Source organism: Scyliorhinus torazame, chromosome 8, assembly GCF_047496885.1.
Source record: "Scyliorhinus torazame isolate Kashiwa2021f chromosome 8, sScyTor2.1, whole genome shotgun sequence".
Taxonomy (NCBI): Eukaryota; Metazoa; Chordata; class Chondrichthyes; order Carcharhiniformes; family Scyliorhinidae; genus Scyliorhinus; species Scyliorhinus torazame.
In genome coordinates this window covers 281,941,224-281,962,770 of record NC_092714.1, presented here as the reverse complement: position 1 = coordinate 281,962,770, position 21,547 = coordinate 281,941,224, and the positions used below count along the sequence as shown (strand labels likewise).

The following is a 21,547-nucleotide window of genomic DNA, read 5'->3' as shown; positions in this document are numbered from 1 at the left end:
GGTGGCATCACGCTGGAGTTGGCGAAAATGGTGGAGGATTATGCTTTGCATAAGGCGGCTGGTGGGATGAAATGTGAGAATGAGGAAGACTCTATCCTTGTTCTGGGAGGAAGTGGAGGGGGCGAGGGTAGTAGCACGGAGATAGACCGCACATTGTTGAGGGCCCTGTCAACAACTGGAGATGGGAAATCACAGTTGAGGAAGAAGGAACACATTTTCGAAACACCATTTTGGAAAGTGGTATCATCGGAACAAATGCGATGGAGGCGAAGGAGTTGAGAGAAAGGGATGGAGACCTTACAGGGTGTAGGGTGTGAAGAGCTGTGGTCCAGATAGCGGTGGGAGTCAGTGGGCTTGTGTAGACAGTCTATTGCTGGAAATGGTGGCAGAAAGATGAAGGATCTATCCATACCAGGATCTTACCCTTAACAGCATGGGCTCTTAACTTATTTAACAGTCTCCTATGTGGCACCTTGTCAAAGGCCTGTAAATACAAATAAATCACATCCACTGATTCTCCTTTGTCTAACTTCCATGTTACTTCCTCAAAGAACTCTTAACAGATTTGTCAGACATGACCTCCCCTTGACGAAGCCATGCAGACTCGGTCCTATTTTGCCATGCACTTCCAAGTAATCCGCAATCTCATCTTTAATAATGGACTCTAAAATCTTACCAATGACCGATGTCAGGCTAACCGGCCTATAATTTCCCATCTTCTGCCTCCCTCCCTTCTTAAACATTAGCCACTTTCCAGTCCTCTGGGACCCTCACTGACTCGTGATTCCTGAAAGATCACCACCAATGCCTCCACAATCTCCTCAGCTATCTCCTTTAGGATGCTGGGGTGTAGTCCATCCGGCCCAGGTGATTTATCCACCTTCAAACCTTTCAGTTTCTCCAGAACCTTTTCCTTAGTAATGGTCACTGCACTCACATCTGCCCCCTGGTTCTCCTGGAGCTCTGGCATCCCACTGGTGTCTTCCACCGTGAAGACTGATGCAAAGTAACTATTCAGTTTGTTTGCCATTTCTTTGTTTCCTATTATTACTTCTCCAGCCACATTTTCCAGTGGTCCAGTGTCTATTTTTGCGCCTCTATGTATTTATGTATTGAAAAAAATTCTTCCTATCTTCCTTTATATTACTAGCTAGCTTGCACTCATACTTCATCTTCTCCCCCTTATTGTTTTTTTTTATGCTGCCCTGGATGTCCCTCGTCAGCCATGGCTGCCTTGTCCTCCCTTTAGCATGTTTTCTACTCCTTGGGATGAATTTCTGTTGTGCCTCCTGAATAACCCCCAAAAACCCCTGCCATTGCTGTTCCACTGTCTTCCCTGCTAGGCTCCTTTTCCAATCAACTCTGGCCAGCTCCTCCCTCGTGTCTTTGTAGTTACCCTTATTTAATTGTGATACCGTTACATCTGATTGCAGCTTCTCCCTCTCAAACTGCAGGGTAAATTCTATCATATTGTGGTTACTGCTCCCTAAGAGTACATAGAACCATAGAATTTACAGTGCAGAAGGAGGCCATTCGGCCCATCGAGTCTGCACCAGCCTTTGGAAAGAGCACACCACTTAAGCCCACGCCTCCACCCTATCCCCGTAACCTGCTAACCCCACCCAAATCTTTTGGACACTAAGGGCAATTTATCATGGCCAATCCACCTAACCTGCACATCTTTGGACAGTGGGAGGAAACTGGATCACCCGGAGGAAACCCACGCAGACATTGGGAGAACGTGCAGAGTCCGCAGACAGTGACCCAAGCCGGGAATCAAACCTGGGACCCCGGAGCTGTGAAGCTACTGTGCTGCCCTAATCTGCTTTAAGGTTCTTTCACGTTAAGTTCCCTCATCAAGTCTGCCTCATTACACATCACTAAATCCAGAATTGCCTGTTCCCTAGTAGGCTCTGTCACAAGCTGCTCCAAAAAACCATCTCTTAGACATTCCACAAATTCCTTTTCTTGGGATCCACTACCAACTTGATTTTCCCAGTCCACCTGCATATTGAAGTCCCCATGATTATTGTAATATTGCCTTTTTTACATGCCTTTTCTATCTCCTGATTTATTTTCTGCCCCACATCCTGACTACTGCTAGGGGGCCTGTACATAACTCCCATCAGGAGTTTTACCTTTGCGATTCCTCAATTCTACCCACAGAGATTCTGTGCCTTCTGACCCTATTTCGCTCCTTGCTATCGATTTAACTTTATTCCTTACTACCAATGCAACCCCGCCTACTTTGCCCATCTGCTTATCCTTTCGATAGGACACATATCTTTGTATGTTTAGATCCCAGCCCTGATCCCGTTGCAGCCACATCTCTGTGATGCCCACTATATCGTACCGGCCAATTTCAATGTGCGCAACAAGCTCATTTACCTTGTTCCATATACTGTGCGCGTTTAGGTCCAACACCCTCAATCCTGCATTGACCACCTCCCTTTTCGCACTTGTCACCTTTCTTGCTCTGCCTGAGGGTGATGTTCTTTTATTTTGGTTCTTTATTTCCCCTTCAGTTATGACACCTTCCAAGCTAACGCTGTGATTCCCACCCCCCCTTCCATATCAGTTTAAATCCTTCCGAGTGAATCTAGCAAACCTTCCAGCAAGGATATTGGTGCCCCTCCAGTTTAGATGCAACTCGTCCTCCTTGTACAGGCCCCACCTGCCCCAGAAGAGATCCCAATTATTCAAAAATCTGAAACCCTCCCTCCTACACCAGTTTAGCCACATGTTTAGCTGCACTATCCTCCTATTTCTTGCCTCATTGGCACGTGGCACAGGGAGTAATCCTGAGATTACAACCCTGGAGGTCCTGCTTTTTAGTTTACTGCCTAGCTCCCTGAATTCCTTCTGCAGGACCTCATCACTTTTCCTGCCTATGTCATTAGTACCTATGTGTACTATGACCTCTGGCTGTTCACCCTCCCCCTTCAGGATGTCCTGTGTTTGTTCAGAGACATCCTTGACCCTGGCACCAGGGAGGCAACACACCATCCTGGAGTCTCTCACTTCCACAGAAGTGCCTATCTGTGCCCCTTACTATAGAGTCCCCTATAACTATCTCTCTCCTGCACTTTGCCCTCCCCTGCTGAGCAACAGAGCCAATTGTGGTGCCACTGTTCTGACTGCTGTTGTTTTCCCCTGATAGGCTATCCCCCTCAACAGTATCCAAAACGGTATACCTGTTAGAGAGGGGGACAGCCACAGGGGATTCCTGCGCTGACTGCCTGCCCTTTCTAGCATGGTAGCACAAGTGGCTAGCACTGTGGCTTCACAGCGCCAGGTTCCCAGGTTCGATTCCCTGCTAGGTCACTGTCTGTGCGGAGTCTGCATGTTCTCCCCGTGTCTGCGTGGGTTTCCTCCGGGTGCTCCGATTTCCTCCCATAGTCCAAAGACGTGCAGGTTAGGTGGATTGGCCACGCTAAATTGCCCTTAGTGACCAAAAATGGTAGGAGTGGTTATTGGGTTATGGGGATAGGGTGGAAGTGAGGGCTTAAGTGGGTCGGTGCAGACACGATGGGCCGAATGGCCTCCTTCTGCACTCTATGTTCTAGCGGTCACCCATCTGTCTGCCTACATCTTGAGTGTGACCACGTCTCTCTAACTGCTATCTATGATGCTTTCCATCACCTCCTAAGTGCATTCAATTGCTGCACCACCCGAACCATCCGGTCTGTGAGGCCATTGGTTACATCTTTGGGATGTGGGGGTGAGACCCACTCGGACACGGGGGGAATGTGCAAACTCCACATGGACAGTGACCCGGGATCGAACCTGGGACCTCGGCACCTTGAGGCAGCAGTGCTAACCTAACCACTGTGCCACCGTGTTGCCTGAAAATCAGCAAGATTTCTAATAGTTCTGGACACTATCATTTAATTCCTAATTTTCTCTCTGGTATGACACCCAGAGGAAATAATTAAAGCTATTGTAGCCTTAACTCCTACACACTCCGCTATCCTGTTCCAGATCATGTTTCTTGCCCAGCCAAAACTTGCTTTGTTGCTTCATGGAATGGTTACAGTACAAGATGTGGCGATTCAGCCCATCATCTGTACTGGCTCTAAAGGAGTAATTTGCCTAGTGCCACTCTCCTGCCTTTACGCCATAGTCCTTTTCAGATAATGATCCAATTTCCTTTTGAATGCTTCAATTGAACCTGCCACCACCCCACATTGTGGCACTGCCCCATGCACCGTATGAAAATGTTTCTCTATTTGCCATTGCATGGTTTGCCAATGATTGTAAATCTGTGCCTTTCAGTTCTTGATCTGTGGGAACAGTTTCTTCCTCCTGCTCTATCCCAATCCCTCTTAATGTAAGTTATCGTGTTTTTTTGATCATGACCTGCTTAAGTGGGAGAAAAAAGGTGTGATTGGTGTGTGCTGATTCTGCAGATATCAAGGGAATCTCTGAAGAAACTACCACTGGAGTCCACAATCTCTCTAAGATGCACAAGAACAAAGAACTTAAAGTTCCTGCCTTTAATGTGAATGACTCTGTCACTAAGGTAATGTGTTCTAATGAAATTTCTGACATACTGTGTGGTTAACTAACTTTGCATTTTTGGGGGAGACTATGTAATGTCGTTGGACTAATAATCCAAACGAGGGTTGAAATCCCACCATGGCACGGTGAAATTTAAGTTAGAGTAAGTAACAAATCTGGAATTGAAAGCTGGCCTTCATAATGGTGTTTATGAAACTCATCGATTGTTGTAAAGTATCTATTTGGTTCGCTAATGTCCTTTTGGAAAAGAAGTCTGCCGCCCTTACCCTGACCGGCCTACATGTGATTCCAGAATGTGGTTGACTCTGACCTACCCAATGAGATGGTCTGGCAGGCCACGCACAGGACATTTGGGATGGGCAAGAAATGTTGGTCTTGCCACGTCTCATGAAAGAATTAAAAATTTAAAAAGTTGAATCATCCCATAGCCGTTGAAATTCTAAGGAATAAAACTGTAGCTTGTGTAATCTCCACATAATTTTATTTATTTTTTATTTTTTAAAAATAAATTTAGAGTACCCAATTCATTTTTTCCAATTAAGGGGCAATTTAACGTGGCCAATCCACCTACCCTGCACATCTTTGGGTTGTGGGGGCGAAACCGATGCAAACACGGGAGAATGTGCAAACTCCACACGGACAGTGACCCAGAGCCGGGATCGAACCTGGGACCTCGGCGCTGTGAAGCTGCAGTGCTAACCACTGCGCCACCGTGTTGCCATCTCCACATAATTTAACCCTGGAATATAAATACAATTCTAATAAATGAGGACAGCGCGGTGGCGCAGTGGTTAGCACTGCTGCCTCACGCCGCCGAGGACCCGGGTTCGATCCCGGCCCTGGGTCACTGTCTGTGTGGAGTTTGCACATTCTCCCCGTGTCTGTGTGGGTCTCACCCCCACAACCCAAAGATGTGCAGGCTAGGTGGATTGGCCATGCTAAACTGCCCCTTAATTGGGGGGGGGGGGGTGGGGGGGGGGGGAGATACTCCAGAATGTTTTTATAAATGTATGTGGCACTATGGCCAATATGTCCTCCGGTCTAGTGGCAGGAACTGCTTCCAGCACTTCAGGTACTGAAGCAGGACTTCTACCCCTTGGTGTTCAACTCTTCTAGATATGAAGGCCAGCATTCAATTAATCTTGATTACTTTCTGTACCTATTTGACTTTATAATGATCTCTGTACTTGGACCCTTGAAATTCTGTAAACTTCCACTATTTTGCACTTCACCATTCGGATAGTACCAAGAAAATGGTGAATGACTTCCTACATTGAAATTCGTTGCTGCAATTTTGTTCATTCACTTGATCTGTTAATATCTTTAAAATTTTATGTTACCATCCACACTTCTATAATCATGCCCACCTTCATGTCATTGGCAAACCTAGTTATTTGTCTTTCTATCAAATCAACTTATGAACTTATCTCGGTTGTTAATGAAGAATTGAGGCTCAAATAGAGATCAATGTGGGACACCACCAGACAAGATTGGTGGAGTTGCAGATAGCGAGGAGGACTGTCAGAGAATACAGCAAAATATAGATAGATTGGAGAGTTGGGCAGAGAAATGGCAGATGGAGTTCAATCCAGGCAAATGCGAGGTGATGCATTTTGGAAGATCTAATTCAAGAGCGGACTATATGGTCAATGGAAGAGTCCTGGGGAAAATTGATGTACAGAGAGATCTGGGAGATCAGGTCCATTGTACCCTGAAGGTGGCAACGCAGCTTGCTAGAGTGGTCATCAAGGCAGACAGCATGCTTGCCTTCATCGGACAGGGTATTGAGTACAAGAGTCGGCAGGTCATGTTACAGTTGTATAGGACTTTGGTTAGGTCACATTTGGAATACTGCGTGCAGTTCTGGTCGCCACATTACCAGAAGGATGTGGATGCTTTAGAGAGGGTGCAGAGGAGGTTCACCAGGATGTTGCCTGGTGTGGAGGGTGCTAGCTATGAAGAAAAGTTGAGTAGATTAGGATTGTTTTCGTTGGAAAGATGGAGGTTGAGGGGGGACCTGATTGAGGTCTACAAAATTGAGAGGTATGGACAGGGTAGATGATAACAAGCTTTTTCCAAGAGTGGGATGTCAATTACAAGGGGTTATGATTTCAAGGTGAGAGGGGGAAAGTTTAAGGGAGCTGTGCGTGGAAAGTTTTTTTACGCAGAGGGTGGTGGGTGCCTGGAACGCTTTGCCAGCGGAGGAGGTAGAGGCGGGCACGATAGCATCATTTAAGATGCATCTAGACAGATATATGAACGGGCGGGGAACAGAGGGAAGTAGATCATTGGAAAATAGAAGACCGGTTTAGATAAAGGATCTGGATCGGCGCAGGCTGGGAGGGCCGAAGGGCCTGTTCCTGTGCTGTAATTTTCTTTGTTCTTTGTTTAGTTCTTATATCCTGCCAATTGGTACTTGCCTATTATCCCAGTTCTCTGTCTCTTTCTGCTCATCCAATTTCATAATCAGGTCAATAATGCACCTTCAATTTAAGACCTGACAGGAAAGATCAGTCAAGTGGAATGTGTGTCCTCATATGTGCGAAGGTGTGGATGTTACTGGTGCCCAAGATGGCCGGAGTGCAGGAAGTGCTACATCTGCAGAAGCTTGAGCTCTGGGCTAGACCGTGTCACCAGGTCCAGATTGTGACATTTTGCAAGATCGGGTTTGATCTTACAAGGCAGAACGGCTGTCGGGGGAATTTGGCCAGTCGATTGTATCCTGGGTGTTAAATATGTTTTGGAAAGGAGAGTTGTTGCGATTTTGGTTGGCATGAACCCCAGGGTTAGTGCATAGTCAATTCCAGCCCCACTGGAACATTAGATTTTAATTAGATCTCACATTAGATTTTAAAGTAGGAGAGGTCCTTGGTTGAGCCTGATAAACTGCAGCCATCAGGTTTATAACTTTAACACAGGTAACCTTTTATTTATTGTGCACAGTATTATAATTAAACGGACAGAAAATGTTTATCTAATACCCCTTTCCCAATCCACACTGCCCCACTGGAAGCCTATCAGTGGAAAACAACAGCAGCCAGAACAGTGGCACCACAACTGGCTCTGTTGCTCAGCAGGGGAGGGCAGAGTGCAAGGGAGCGATAGTTATAGGGGACTCTATAGTAAGGGGCACAGATGGGCGCTTCTGTGGAAGTGAAAGACTCCAGGATGGTATGTTGCCTCCCTGGTGCCAGGATCCGGGATGTCTTGGAACGAACACTGGACATCCTGAAGCGGTAGGGTGAACAGCCAGAGGTCATACTACACATAGATACTAACGACATAGGCAGGAAGAGTGATGAGGTCCTGCAGAAGGAGTTCAGGGAGTTGGGCAGTAAGCTAAGAAGCAGGATCTCTAGGGCAGTAATCTCAGGATTGCTCCCTGTGCCACGTGCCAGTAAGGCTAGAAATAGGAGGAGTGCAGCTAAACCAGTGGTGTAGGAGAGAGGGCTTCAGATTTCTGGACCATTGGGATTTCGTCTGGGGCAAGTGCGACCTGTACAAGAAGGACGGGTTGCATCTAAACTCGAGGGGCACCAATATCCTGGCTGGGAGGTTTGCTCGTGTCACTCGGGAGGATTTAAACTAATGTGGCAGGGGGGTGGGAACTCGGAGCGTTAGCTTAGAAGGTGTAATAACTGAAGGGAAAATAGAGAACAAAAATAATAGAACATCACCCTCAGGCAGAGTAAAAAAGGTGACAAGTGTGAAAAGGGAGGTGGTCAATGCAGGACTGAGGGTGTTGGACCTAAATATGCGCAGTATACGGAACAAGGTAAATGAGCTTGTTGCGCACATTGAAATTGGCCGGTACGATGTGGGCATCACAGATGTGGCAGGGCTGAGATTTAAACATGCAAGGATGTATGGCGTATCGAAAGGAAAGGCAGATGGGCAAAGGGGCCGGAGTTGCATTGTTAGTAAGGGGTGAAGTTAAATCGATAGCAAGGAGCGATATAGAATCAGAAGACATAGAATCTCTGTGGGTAGAGTTGAGGAATCGCAAAGGTAAAAAGACCCTGACGGGAGTTATGTAAAGGCCCCCTAGCAGTAGTCCGGATGTGGGGCAGAAAAATCAGGTGATAGAGAAAGCATGTAAAAAAGGCAATATCACAATAATCATGGGCGACTTCAATATGCAGGTGGACTTGGAAAATCAGGTTGGTAGTGGATCCCAAGAAAAGGAATTTGTGGAATGTTTAAGAGATGGTTTTTTGGTGACTGGAAAGTGGCTAATGTAACATGACTGTTTAAGAAGGAAGGCAGGTCGAAGACGGGAAATTATAGGCCGGTTAGCCTGACTTCGGTCATTTGTAAGATTTTAGAATCTTTTATTAAAGATAAGATCGCAAAGCACTTGAAAGTGCATGGTAAAATAGGACTGAATCAGCACGGCTTTGTCAAAGGGAGGTCTTGTCTGACATCTGTTAGAGCTCTTTTGAGGAGGTAACAAGGACGTTCGACAAAGGAGAACCAGTGGACGTAATTTATTTAGATTTCCAGAAGGCCTTGGTCAAGGTGCCGCATAGGAGACTGTTGAATAAGTTAAGAGCCCATGGTGTTCAGGGTAAGAGGATTGGCTGACTGGCAGAAGGCAGAGAATTGGGAAATAGAACAAAGAACAAAGAAAAGTACAGCACAGGAACAGGCCCTTCGGCCCTCCAAACCTGCGCCGACCATGCTGCCCGTCTAAACTACAATCTTCTACACTTCCTGGGTCCGTATCCCTCTATTCCCATCCTATTCATGTATTTGTCAAGATGCCCCTTAAACGTCCCTATCGTCCCTGCTTCCACCACCTCCTCCGGTAGCGAGTTCCAGGCACCCACTTCCCTCTGTATAAAAAAAAACTTGCCTTGTACATTTCCTCTAAACCTTGCCCCTCGCACCTTAAACCTATGTTCACAAGTAATTGACCCCTCTACCCTGGGGAAAAGTCTTTGACTATTCACTCTGTCTATGCCCTCATAATTTTGTAGACCTCTATCAGGTCGCCCCTCAACCTCCTTTGTTCCAGTGAGAACAAACCAAGTTTATTCAACCTCTCCTCATAGCTAATGCCCTCCATACCAGGCAACATCCTGGTAAATCTCTTCTGCAGCCTCTAAATACTCCACATCCTTCTGGTAGTGTGGTGATCAGAATTGAACACTATACTCCAAGTGTGGTCTAACTAAGGTTCTATACAACTGCAATATGACTTGCCAATTCTTATACTCAATGCCCCGGCCAATGAAGGCAAGCATGCCTAATGCCTTCTTGACAACCTTCTCCACCTGTGTTTCCCCTTTCATTGACCTGTGGACCTGTACACCTAGATCTCTCTGACTGTCAATGCTCTTGAGGGTTCTACCATTCACTGGTTATTCCCTACCTGTTTTAGACCTTCCAAAATGCATTACCTCATATTTGTCCGGATTAAACTCCATCTGCCATCTCTCCGCCCAAGTCTCCAAACGATCTAAATCCTGCTGTATCCTCTGACGGTCCTCATCGCTATCTGCAATTCCACCAACCTTTGTGTCGTTCTCAAACTTACCAATTAGACTAGTTACATTTTCCTCCAAATCATTTATATATACTACGAACAGCAAAGGTCCCAGCACTGATCCCTGCGGAACACCGCTATTCACAGCCCTCCAATTAGAAAAGCACCCTTCCATTGTTACTCTCTGCCTTCTATGACCTAGCCAGTTCTGTATCCATCTTGCCAGCTCATCTCTGATCCCCAGTGACTCCACGTTTTGTGCCAGTCTGCCATGAGGGACCTTGTCAAAGGCCTTACTGAAGTCCATATAGACAACATCCACTGCCCTACCTGCATCAGTCTTCTTTGTGACCTCCTAGAAAAACTCTAATCAAGTTAGTGAGACACAACTTCCCCTTCACAAAACCGTGCTGCCTCTCGCTAATACGTCCACTTGCTTCCAAATGGGAGTAGATCCTGTCTCTAAGAACTCTCTCCAGTAATTTCCCTCCCACTGACGTAAGGCTCACTGGCCTGTAGTTCCCTGGATTATCCTTGTTACCCTTAAACAAGGGGTCTTTTTCAGGATGGCAGCTGGTGACTGGTGGTGTGCCTCAGGGGTCTGTGCTGGGTCCACAACTTTTCACAATATACATTAATGATCTGGAAGAAGGAACTGAAGGCACTGTTGCTAAGTTTGCAGATGATACAAAGATCTGTGGAGGGGCAGGTAGTATTGAGGAAGGAAGGGGGCTGCAGAAGGATTTGGACAGGCTCGGAGAGTGGGCAATGAAGTGGCAAATTAAATACAATGTGGAAAAGTGTGAGGTTTGCACTTTGGAAGGAGGAATTTAGGCATAGACTATTTTCTAAATGGGGAAATGCTTCGAAAAGCAGAAGCACAGAGGAGCTTGGGAGTCCTTGTTCACGATTCTCTTAAGGTTAACGTGCAGGCTCAGTTGGCAGTTAGGAAGTCAAATGCAATGTTAGCATTCATGTTGAGAGGGCTAGAATACAAGACCAGGGATGTACTTCTGAGGCTGTATAAGGCTCTGGTCAGACCCCATTTGGAGTATTGTGAGCAGTTTTGGGCCCTGTATCTAAGGAAGGATGTGCTGGCCTTGGAAAGGGTTCAGAGGAGGTTCACAAGAATGATCCCTGGAATGAAGAACTTGTATGAGGACTGATTGAGGACTCTGGGTCTGTACTCGTTGGAGTTTAGAAGGATGAGGGGGGATTTTATTGAAACTTACAGGATACTGCGAGGCCTGGATCGAGTGGACGTGGAGAGGATGTTTCCACTTGTAGGAAAAACTAGAAGCAGAGGACACCATCTCAGACTAAAGGGACGATCCTTTAAAACAGATGAGGAGGAATGTCTTCAGCCAGAGGGTGGTGAATCTGTGGAACCCTTTGCCACAGAAGGCTGTTGAGGCCAATTCACTGAGTGTCTTTAATACAGAGATAGATATTTTTTTGATTAATAAGGGGATCCGGGGTTATGGGGTGAAGGTAGAATGGGGATGAGAAAAATATCGGCCATGATTGAATGGCGGAGCAGACTCGATGGGCTGAGTGGCCTAATTCTGCTCCTATGTCTTATATTCTTATGGTGTAAGGATAAGAATCTTTGGGCTAATTTCCAGTTAGTGTCTCTCTTGAGTATGCCAGACAAAACTCTGCACAATACTCAGCTGGGGTCTAACTAATGTCTGGTATAAGTTCACCTTAAACTCCTTGCTCTTGCATTCTGTACCCTACAATCTGCTTTATTAACTGCGTTCTCCACCTGTCCTGTCACCTTCCATGATCTATGCACAGATATACCCAGGTCCTGCACCTTTTTGAGAATTTTACCCCTTATTTTATATTGTGTCTCCACGTTCTTCCTACCAAAATGCTTCACCTCGCACTTCTCCACATTGAACTTTAATTGTTTCCAGAAGCTTGTCTACTACTGATGTTAAACTGATTGGCCTGTTATTCCTTTTTGGAAAAGTTGATAATTTCCTTGCTCTTTTATATCCAATCCCTCTGCATTTCTCGCTATGCCTCCATGTTAGCTTTGATTTATGTGCAGAAAAGCAAATTCCTCTGAATACAAACATTTGTCATCTTTTATATAAAAAACAAAAAAAATATATATATATATATATATATATTTTGTTTTGTTCTTTCTACCAAGCTGGACAATTTTGCATGTCCTGATATGATCCATCTGTCACCTGTATATGTACCCTTGCGCACTCCTTCTGCCCTCTTTGCATTTTATTGTTACACCTAACTTTGTATCATCATTAAATACATTACACTCAATACCCTCACCTAATTCATAACACTGATCGTAGCAGCACCTCACGAGTGACGACCAGGAAATGTCCTGTTATTCCAACTGTTTCTAGTCCAGTATTTGTAAATGAGGATTTCTGCCTCTCCATTCTTTTAAGCTGAGTTCCACACTCCCACTACCTTCTGGATGGACAACTTTCTCAACTCCTCGAATCCTCCTACCGTTGCTTTGTATCCTCTGCTATTGACCTCATTACTAACAGCAATAGGCCCTTTCTATCCAAGCCCTTGAACATTTTAACCCTCAATTACATCTTTGCTCTGCTTCCTCTGTTGCAAAGCAAACATTCCAGCCTATCTGACATCTCCATATGTATTCATGGCAACTCCAACCTGTCCAGAAATCACATCCATCTTGTAGAAATTTTCAATGATTATGTTAAGGGATCGAGATGGGTTAATTGGGATTATTTCCTCTAGCTGGGGGATTCCAACATTAGCGTCTAAAAATGAGAGCTGGCCTTTTCAGGAGTAAAAGTAGGAAGTGTTTCTTGACGCAAAGAACGAGAGAAGTTTAGAACTTGCTCTGGAAATTGCAATTAATGCAAGATCAATTGTTAATTTTAAATTTGAGATGGATTGTTGGGGATATGGGGCAAAGGTGGGTATATAGTTAGATCCCAGATCAGCCATGATCTAAATGAAAGATTCAACAGGAGTTTATGGGTTCCTGATTGTTGAGTATATTTAAGACTAAAATGGACAGAATTTTGTTCTCTTGGAGAATCAAAGGATATGGGGAGTGAGCTTAAAGGAGATAGGTTGAGGCAGATGATCAGCCTTCATTGTATCGAATGGTGGAGGGGCTCGAGGGACTGGATGATCGACTCCTGCAATTTATGTTCTTCATTATGTGCAGTTTTCCAACGATCCCCAGACACTGGCCCATAAATGAATGTTTTACCATTGCACCTACTCCAGCAAAGAGTTGATGCCTGAGAACAGGGAATGAACATAGAACATAGAAAATACAGCACAGAACAGGCCCTTCGGCCCACGATGTTGTGCCGAACCTTTGTCCTAGATTAATCATAGATTATCATTGAATTTACAGTGCAGAAGGAGGCCATTCGGCCCCCCGAGTCTGCACCGGCCCCCGGAAAGAGCACCCCACCCAAACTCAACACCTCCACCCAACACCAAGGGCAATTTGGACATGAAGGGCAATTTATCATTGGCCAATTCACCTAACCCGCACATCTTTGGATTGTGGGAGGAAACCGGAGCACCCGGAGGAAACCCACGCAGACACGGGAAGGACGTGCAGACTCCGCACAGACAGTGACCCAAGCCGGAATCGAACCTGGGACCCTGGAGCTGTGAAGCAATTGTGCTATCCACAATGCTACCGTGCTGCCCTTGAGAACAAATAAATCTACACTATATCATTTAACCATAATCCATGTACCTATCCAATAGCTGCTTGAAGGTCCCTAATGTTTCTGACTCAACTACTTCCAGAGGCAGTGCATTCCATGCCCCCACTACTCTCTGGGTAAAGAACCTACCTCTGATATCCCTCCTATATCTTCCACCTTTCACCTTAAATTTATGTCCCCTTGTAATGGTTTGTTCCACCCGGGGAAAAAGTCTCTGACTGTCTACTCTATCTATTCCCCTGATCATCTTATAAACCTCTATCAAGTCGCCCCTCATCCTTCTCCGTTCTAATGAGAAAAGGCCTAACACCCTCAACCTTTCCTCGCAAGACCTACTCTCCATTCCAGGCAACATCCTGGTAAACCTTCTTTGCACCTTTTCCAAAGCTTCCACATCCTTCCTAAAATGAGGCGACCAGAACTGTACACAGTACTCCAAATGTGGCCTTACCAAAGTTTTGTACAGCTGCATCATCACCTCACGGCTCTTAAATTCAATCCCTCTGTTAATGAACGCGAGCACACCATAGGCCTTCTTCACAGCTCTATCCACTTGAGTGGCAACTTTCAAAGATGTATGAACATAGACCCCAAGATCTCTCTGCTCCTCCACATTGCCAAGAACGCTACCGTTAACCCTGTATTCCGCATTCATATTTGTCCTTCCAAAATGGACAACCTCACACTTTTCAGGGTTAAACTCCATCTGCCACTTCTCAGCCCAGCTCTGCATCCTATCTATGTCTCTTTGCAGCCGACAACAGCCCTCCTTACTATCCACAACTCCACCAATCTTCGTATCGTCTGCAAATTTACTGACCCACCCTTCAACTCCCTCATCCAAGTCATTAATGAAAATCACAAACAGCAGAGGACCCAGAACTGATCCCTGCGGTACGCCACTGGTAACTGGGATCCAGGCTGAATAATCGCCATCCACCACCACTCTCTGACCTCTATCGGTTAGCCAGTTTGTTATCCAACTGGCCAAATTTCCCACTATCCCATGCCTCCTTACTTTGTGCAGAAGCCTACCATGGGGAACTTTATCAAATGCCTTACTAAAATCCATGTACACTACATCCACTGCTTTACCTTCATCCACATGCTTGGTCACCTCCTCAAAGAATTCAATAAGATTTGTAAGGCAAGACCTACCCCTCACAAATCTGTGCTGACTATCCCTAATCAAGCAGTGTCTTTCCAGATGCTCAGAAATCCTATCCTTCAGTACCCTTTCCATTACTTTGCCTACCACCGAAGTAAGACTAACTGGCCTGTAATTCCCAGGGTTATCCCTAGTCCCTTTTTTGAACAGGGGCACGACATTCGCCACTCTCCAATCCCCTGGTACCACCCCTGTTGACAGTGAGGACGAAAAGATCATTGCCAACGGCTCTGCAATTTCATCTCTTGCTTCCCATAGAATCCTTGGATATATCCCGTCAGGCCCGGGGGACTTGTCTATCCTCAAGTTTTTCAAAATGCCCAACACATCTTCGTTCCTAACAAGTATTTCCTCGAGCTTACCAATCTGTTTCACACGGTCCTCTCCAACAATATCGCCCCTCTCATTTGTAAATACAGAAGAAAAGTACTCGTTCAAGACCTCTCCTATCTCTTCAGACTCAATACACAATCTCCCGCTACTGTCCTTGATCGGACCTACCCTCGCTCTAGTCATTCTCATATTTCTCACATGTGTAAAAGGCCTTAGGGTTTTCCTTGATCCTACCCGCCAAAGATTGTTCATGCCCTCTCTTAGCTCTCCTAATCCCTTTCTTCAGTTCCCTCCTGGCTATCTTGTATCCCTCCAATGCCCTGTCTGAACCTTGTTTCCTCAGCCTTACATAAGTCACCTTTTTCCTCTTAACAAGACATTCAACCTCTCTTGTCAACCATGGTCCCCTCACTCGACCATCTCTTCCCTGCCTGACAGGGACATACATATCAAGGACACGTAGCACCTGTTCCTTGAACAAGTTCCACATTTCACTTGTGTCCTTCCCTGCCAGCCTATGTTCCCAACTTATGCACTTCAATTCTTGTCTGACAACATCGTATTTACCCTTCCCCCAATTGTAAACCTTGCCCTGTTGCACGCACCTATCCCTCTCCATTACTAAAGTGAAAGTCACAGAATGAAGATTGGGTGAAGTGAGGGGCGGTGGTGGGCAGCAAAGTTATTTTGTTGGTTTCTCATTTCTGTTTCAATCTTTTCTTCTAGAGCAAGTTTGATAATCTGTATGGGTGCCGAGAATCTCTTATTGATGGTATTAAGCGTGCCACGGATGTTATGATTGCTGGAAAAGTGGCAGTGGTGGCAGGATACGGTGACGTGGGCAAGGGCTGTGCACAGGCTCTTCGAGGTTTTGGAGCCAGAGTTATTGTAGCAGAAATTGACCCCATCAATGCTCTCCAGGCTGCTATGGAAGGTAAGGATGCTGGAGTCCATATCCAAGCTCTGCTGCCTCACAGTGCCAAGGACCCGGGTTCAATTCCGGCCTCTGATGACTGTCTGTGCGGAGTCTGCACATTCTCCCCGTGTCTGCGTGGGTTTCCTCTGGGTGCTCCGGTTTCCTCCCACAGTCCATAGATGTGCAAGTTAAGTGGGTTGACCACGCTAAATTGGAAAAAGAATTGACCGGGAAGAGAAAATCAGCCAGCTCATTCTGAAACATTGGTTGAAATGTCTTCATGTAAAGGATGGCAGAAGGATGATGCATGCGCACACACAAACCAAAATAGATGCTAGCTCAATGAATCATTGAAATCCTGAGGTGGGTAGATTTATTTTGTAAACGAAGTGAGAATGGGACTGAGCTTGGTCAAAATGTTTACATTGTCCAATAGTCTCGTACTCACTGGCTTTCACATGGAGATTGAGAATATGCCAGCAATTAGCAATGGACTATGACTTTGGCACAAGACAACAACTGGTGCCTTTGCATCTGTGTAAAAGCTGCCTTTCGTCTTTCATGACCACCAGACGTCCCAAAATGTTTTAAAGCCAATTATGTACTTTTGAAGTGCAGTCACTTTTATCTTTTGGAAAATGTGGCAGCTAATTTGAGCACAGCAAGCTCCCATAAACAGGAACATGGTAATGACCAGATCATTGCTTTTGTGATATTGTTTGAGGGGAAGCTATTAGCCAGACACCGCACTTGGTCCGTAGCCTTGTACAAAATGGCGTTTCAAGTGCTCCTCTAAATGCTGTAAGGGGTCCCCCGCCTTTAGTACCTTTCAAGCCTTGAGTTCTAGATTCACAGACTCATCAGAAAATAGTGCCGGAAAGGCCCTTAGGCCCAAAGAGTCTGCACTGCCACACGAAAGGCACTTGACCTAATCCTCATCCCATTAATATTGCAATGAAGTTACTGTGAAAAGCCCCTAGTTGCCACATCAATTGCGGTGTAGATTACAAAAGGAAGAAGTCACGATGGAGTTGGATAGAACATTGGTGAAGTCACAGCTGGAGTACTGTGTGCAGTTCTGGTCGCCCCATGATAGGAAGGATGTGATTGCACTGGAGGGGGTGCAGAGGCGATTGACCAGGATGTTGCCTGGGATGGAACATTTAAGTTATGAAGAGAGGTTGGATAGGCTTGGGTTGTTTTCGCTGGAGCAAAGAAGACTGAGGGGTGACCTGATTGAGGTGGACAAGATTATGAGGGACAGGGTGGGTAGGGAGCAGCTGTTCCCCTTAGTTGAAGGGTTTCAGTAGGGGAGCATTTCGGGAACAGTGACCACAATTCATAGAACATAGAACAATACAGCGCAGTACAGGCCCTTCGGCCCACGATGTTGCACCAAAACAAAAGCCATCTAACCTACACTATACCATTATCATCCATATGTTTATCCAATAAACTTTTAAATGCCCTCAATGTTGGAAGTTTTAAAGTGCTGGTGGACAAGGATAAGAGTGGTCCTAGGGTGAATGTGCTAAATTGGGGGAAGGCTAATTATAACAATATTAGGCGGGAACTGAAGAACCTAGATTGGGGGCGGATGTTTGAGGGTAAATCAACATCTGACATGTGGGAGGCTTTTGTGTCAGTTGAAAGGAATTCAGGACAGGCATGTTCCTGTGAGGAAGAAGGATAAATACGGCAAATTTCAGGAACCTTGGATAACGAGAGATATTTGTAGACCTCGTCAAAAAGAGAAAGGAGGCATATGTCAGGGCTAAAAGGCTGGGAACAGACTAAGCCTGTGTGGAATATAAGGAAAGTAGGAAGGAACTTAAGCAAGGAGTCAGGAGGACTACAAGGGGTCACGGAAAGTCATTGGCAAATAGGGTTAAGGAAAATCCCACGGCTTTTTACACATACATAAAAAGCAAGAGGGTAGCCAGGGAAAGGGTTGGCCCACTGAAGGATAGGCAAGGGAATCTGTGTGGAGCCAGAGGAAATGGACGAGGCACTAAATGAATACTTTGCATCAGTATTCACCAAAGAGAAGGACTTGGTGGATGTTGAGTCTGGAGAAGGGTGTGTAGATAGCCTGGGTCACATTGAGATCCAAAAAGATGAAGTGTTGGGTGTCTTAAAAAATATTAAGGTACGTAAGTCCCCAGGCCTGATGGGATATACCCCAGAATACTGAAGGAGGCGAGAGGAAATTGCTGAGGCCTTGACAGAAATCTTTGGATCCGCACTGTCTTCAAGTGATGTCCCGGAGGACCGGAGAATAGCCAATGTTGTTCCTTTGTTTAAGAAGGGTAGCAAGGATAATCCAGGAAACGACAGGCCGGTGAGCCTTGCGTCAGTGGTAGGGAAATTACTGGAGAGAATTCTTTGAGACAGGATCTACTCCCATTTGGAAGCAAATGGACGAATTAGTGAGAGGCAGCATGGTTCTGTGAAGGGGAGGTCTTGTCTCACTAACTTGATAGAGTTTTTCGAAGAGGTCACAAAGATGATTGATGCAGGTAGGGCAGTGGATGTTGTCTATATGGACTTCAGTAAGGTCTTTGACAAGGTCCCTCGTGGTAGACTGGTACAAAAGGTGAAGTCACACGTGTGAGCTGGCAAGGTGGATACAGAACTGGCTAGGTCATAGAAGGCAGAGAGTAGTAATGGAAGGGTGCTTTTCTAATTGGAGGGCTATGACTAATGGTGTTCCGCAGGGATCAGTGGTGGGACCTTAGCTGTTCGTAGTATATATAAATTATTTGGAGGAAAATGTATCTGGTCTGATTAGTAAGCTTGCAGACGACAGAAAGGTTGGTGGAATTGCGGGTAGCGGTGGAAGACTGTCCGAGGATACAGCAGGATTTAGATTGTTTGGAAACTTGGGTGGAGAGATGGCAGATGGAATTTAATCCGGACAAATGTGAGGTAATGCATTTTGGAAGGCCTAATGCAGGTAGGGAATATACAGTGAATGGTAGAACCCTCAAGCGTATTGAAAGTCAAAGAGATCTAGGAGTACAGGTCCACAGGTCATTGAAAGGGGCAACACAGGTGGAGAAGGTAGTCAAGAAGGCATACGGCATGCTTGCCTTCATTGGCCGGGGCATTGAGTATAAGAATTGGCAAGTCATGTTGCAGCTGTATAGAACCTTAGTTAGGCCACACTTTGAGTATAGTGTTCAATTCTGGTCGCCACACTACCAGAAGGATGTGGAGGCTTTAGAGAGGGTGCAGAAGAGATTTACCAGAATGTTGCCTGGTATGGAGGGCATAAGCTATGAGGAGCGGTTGAATAAACTCGGTTTGTTCTCACTGGAACGAAGGAGGTTGAGGGGCGACCTGATAGAGGTATACAAAATTATGAGGGGCATAGACAGAGTGGATAGTCAGAGGCTTTTCCCCAGGGTAGAGGGGTCAATTACTAGGGGGCATAGGTTTAAGGTGAGAGGGGCAAGGTTTAGAGTAGATGTATGAGGCAAGTTTTTTACGCAGAGGGTAGTGGGTACCTGGAACTCGCTACCGGAGGAGGTAGTGGAAGCAGGGACGATAGGGACATTTAAGGGGCATCTTGACAAATATATGAATAGGATGGGAATAGAAGGATACGGACCCAGGAAGTGTAGAAGATTGTAGTTTAGTCGGGCAGTATGGTCGGCACGGGCTTGGAGGGCCGAAGGGCCTGTTCCTGTGCTGTACATTTCTTTGTTCTTTGTTCTTTGTTGTTGAGATGTACGAGGCAAGTTTTTTTTACACAGGGTAGTGGGTGCCTGGAACTCGCTGCCGGAGGAGGTGATGGAAGCAGGGACGATAGTGACATTTAAGGGGCATCTTGACAAATACATGAATAGGATGAGAATAGAGGGATACGGACCCAGGAAGTGTAGAAGATTGTAGTTTAGTCGGGCAGCATGGTCGGCACGGGCTTGGAGGGCCGAAGGGCCTGTTCCTGTGCTGTACATTTCTTCGTTCTCTCAACTATGGAATCAACCAATCTCCTCTGCACCCTCTCCAGTGCCAGTACATCCTTTCACAAGTAAGGGGATCAAAACGGTACACAGGAGGTGTGGCCTCACCAGCACCCTGTACAGCTGCAACTTAACCTCCCTGCTTTTAAACTCGATCCCTCTGGCAATGAAGGGCAACATTTCATTTGCCACCTTAATTACCTGCTGCACCTGCAAACCAACCCAGGTCCCTCTGCACAGCAACATATGCAATTTTTTACCATTTAAATAAATAGTCCATTTTGCAGTTATTTCTATCAAAATGGATGACCTCGCATCAAGCAACATTGTAATCCATCTGCCATACCCGTCCACACTCACTCAAACTATCTATATACCTCTTTGATCTCTGCACACTTTGCTCCACCACACATCTTCGTGTCATCTGCGAACTTTGACACATTACAATTGGTCCCCAACTACAGATTATCTAACGAGTGCAAGGGGAGGAAATAAACTGAGGCATTAACGGAGTACAGAAAGTGCAGGTTGGAGCTTGAGAAAGCAATTGAGAGAGCAAAGAGGGGACATGAGAAAATGCTGACAGGTAAAAGTCGTGGAAAACCCAAAATACTTTGGGAAGAGGATAACCAGGAAAAGAGGAGGGCTCTCGAGGGACCAGTGGAAAAAGCTAGTGGGTGGAGCCGTAGGATGTTGAACGAACATAGAATTCAGGGAGAGATTGAGGTTCTTGAGCAAATTGGCATAGGGAGTGACAAGGAATTGGAGGTGTTGGCAGCTTAAAGTGGACAGATCTCAGACCTCAGGTCCAGGTGAATTGTGTGTCAGGTTGCTGTGGGAAGTGAGGGAGGAGATTGCAGGGGCTCTGACCCAAACTTCCTCTCTAGCCTCCGGTGGGGGTTCACTATTTCAAGCAAAGTTTGAAGTGGTTTCACACAAATAAAGCAAATTAGGATCAGAAGATTATTCTGCCTGCCCCCCCCCCCCCCCCCCCCCCCCCCCCCCCCCCCCCCCGCGGCTACCTCTGCCTTAAAAATATTCACTGACCCTGTCTCTACGTGGGGCGGCACGGTAGCACAGTGGTTAGCACTGTTGCTTCACAGCACCGGGGACCCGGGTTCAATTCCCGGCTTGGGTCACTGTCTGTGCGGAGTCTGCACGTTCTCCCCGTGTCTGCGTGGGTTTCCTCCGGGTGCTCCAGTTTCCTCCCACAAGTCCCGAAAGATGTGCTGTTGGGTGGATTGGCCATAATAAATTGCCCTTCATGTCCAAAAAGGTTGGGATAGGGTGGAGGTGTGGGCTTGAATAGGGTGCTCTTTCCAAGGGCCTGTGCAGACTTGATGGGCCGAATGGCCGCCTGCACTGTAAATTCTATGATTCTATACTGTTCCCTGGAGAAGAGTATTCCTTAGACTCACTAACCCTCTCCAAACAAATTCTGCTAAT

The 21,547-nt window shown here is 46.1% G+C and overlaps 1 protein-coding gene across 2 annotated transcripts in view; it reads left to right on the top strand.

The window, feature by feature from the left end:
• ahcy (adenosylhomocysteinase) overlaps positions 1–21,547 on the top strand; it is a 96,329-nt gene that overhangs the window by 34,167 nt on the left and 40,615 nt on the right. For both annotated transcript variants that reach the window (XM_072515424.1, XM_072515423.1), the window contains 2 exons: positions 4,410–4,522; positions 15,944–16,151. In XM_072515424.1, coding sequence (XP_072371525.1) covers positions 4,410–4,522; positions 15,944–16,151 — 321 coding nt within the window. The remainder of the gene's footprint in view (positions 1–4,409; positions 4,523–15,943; positions 16,152–21,547) is intronic.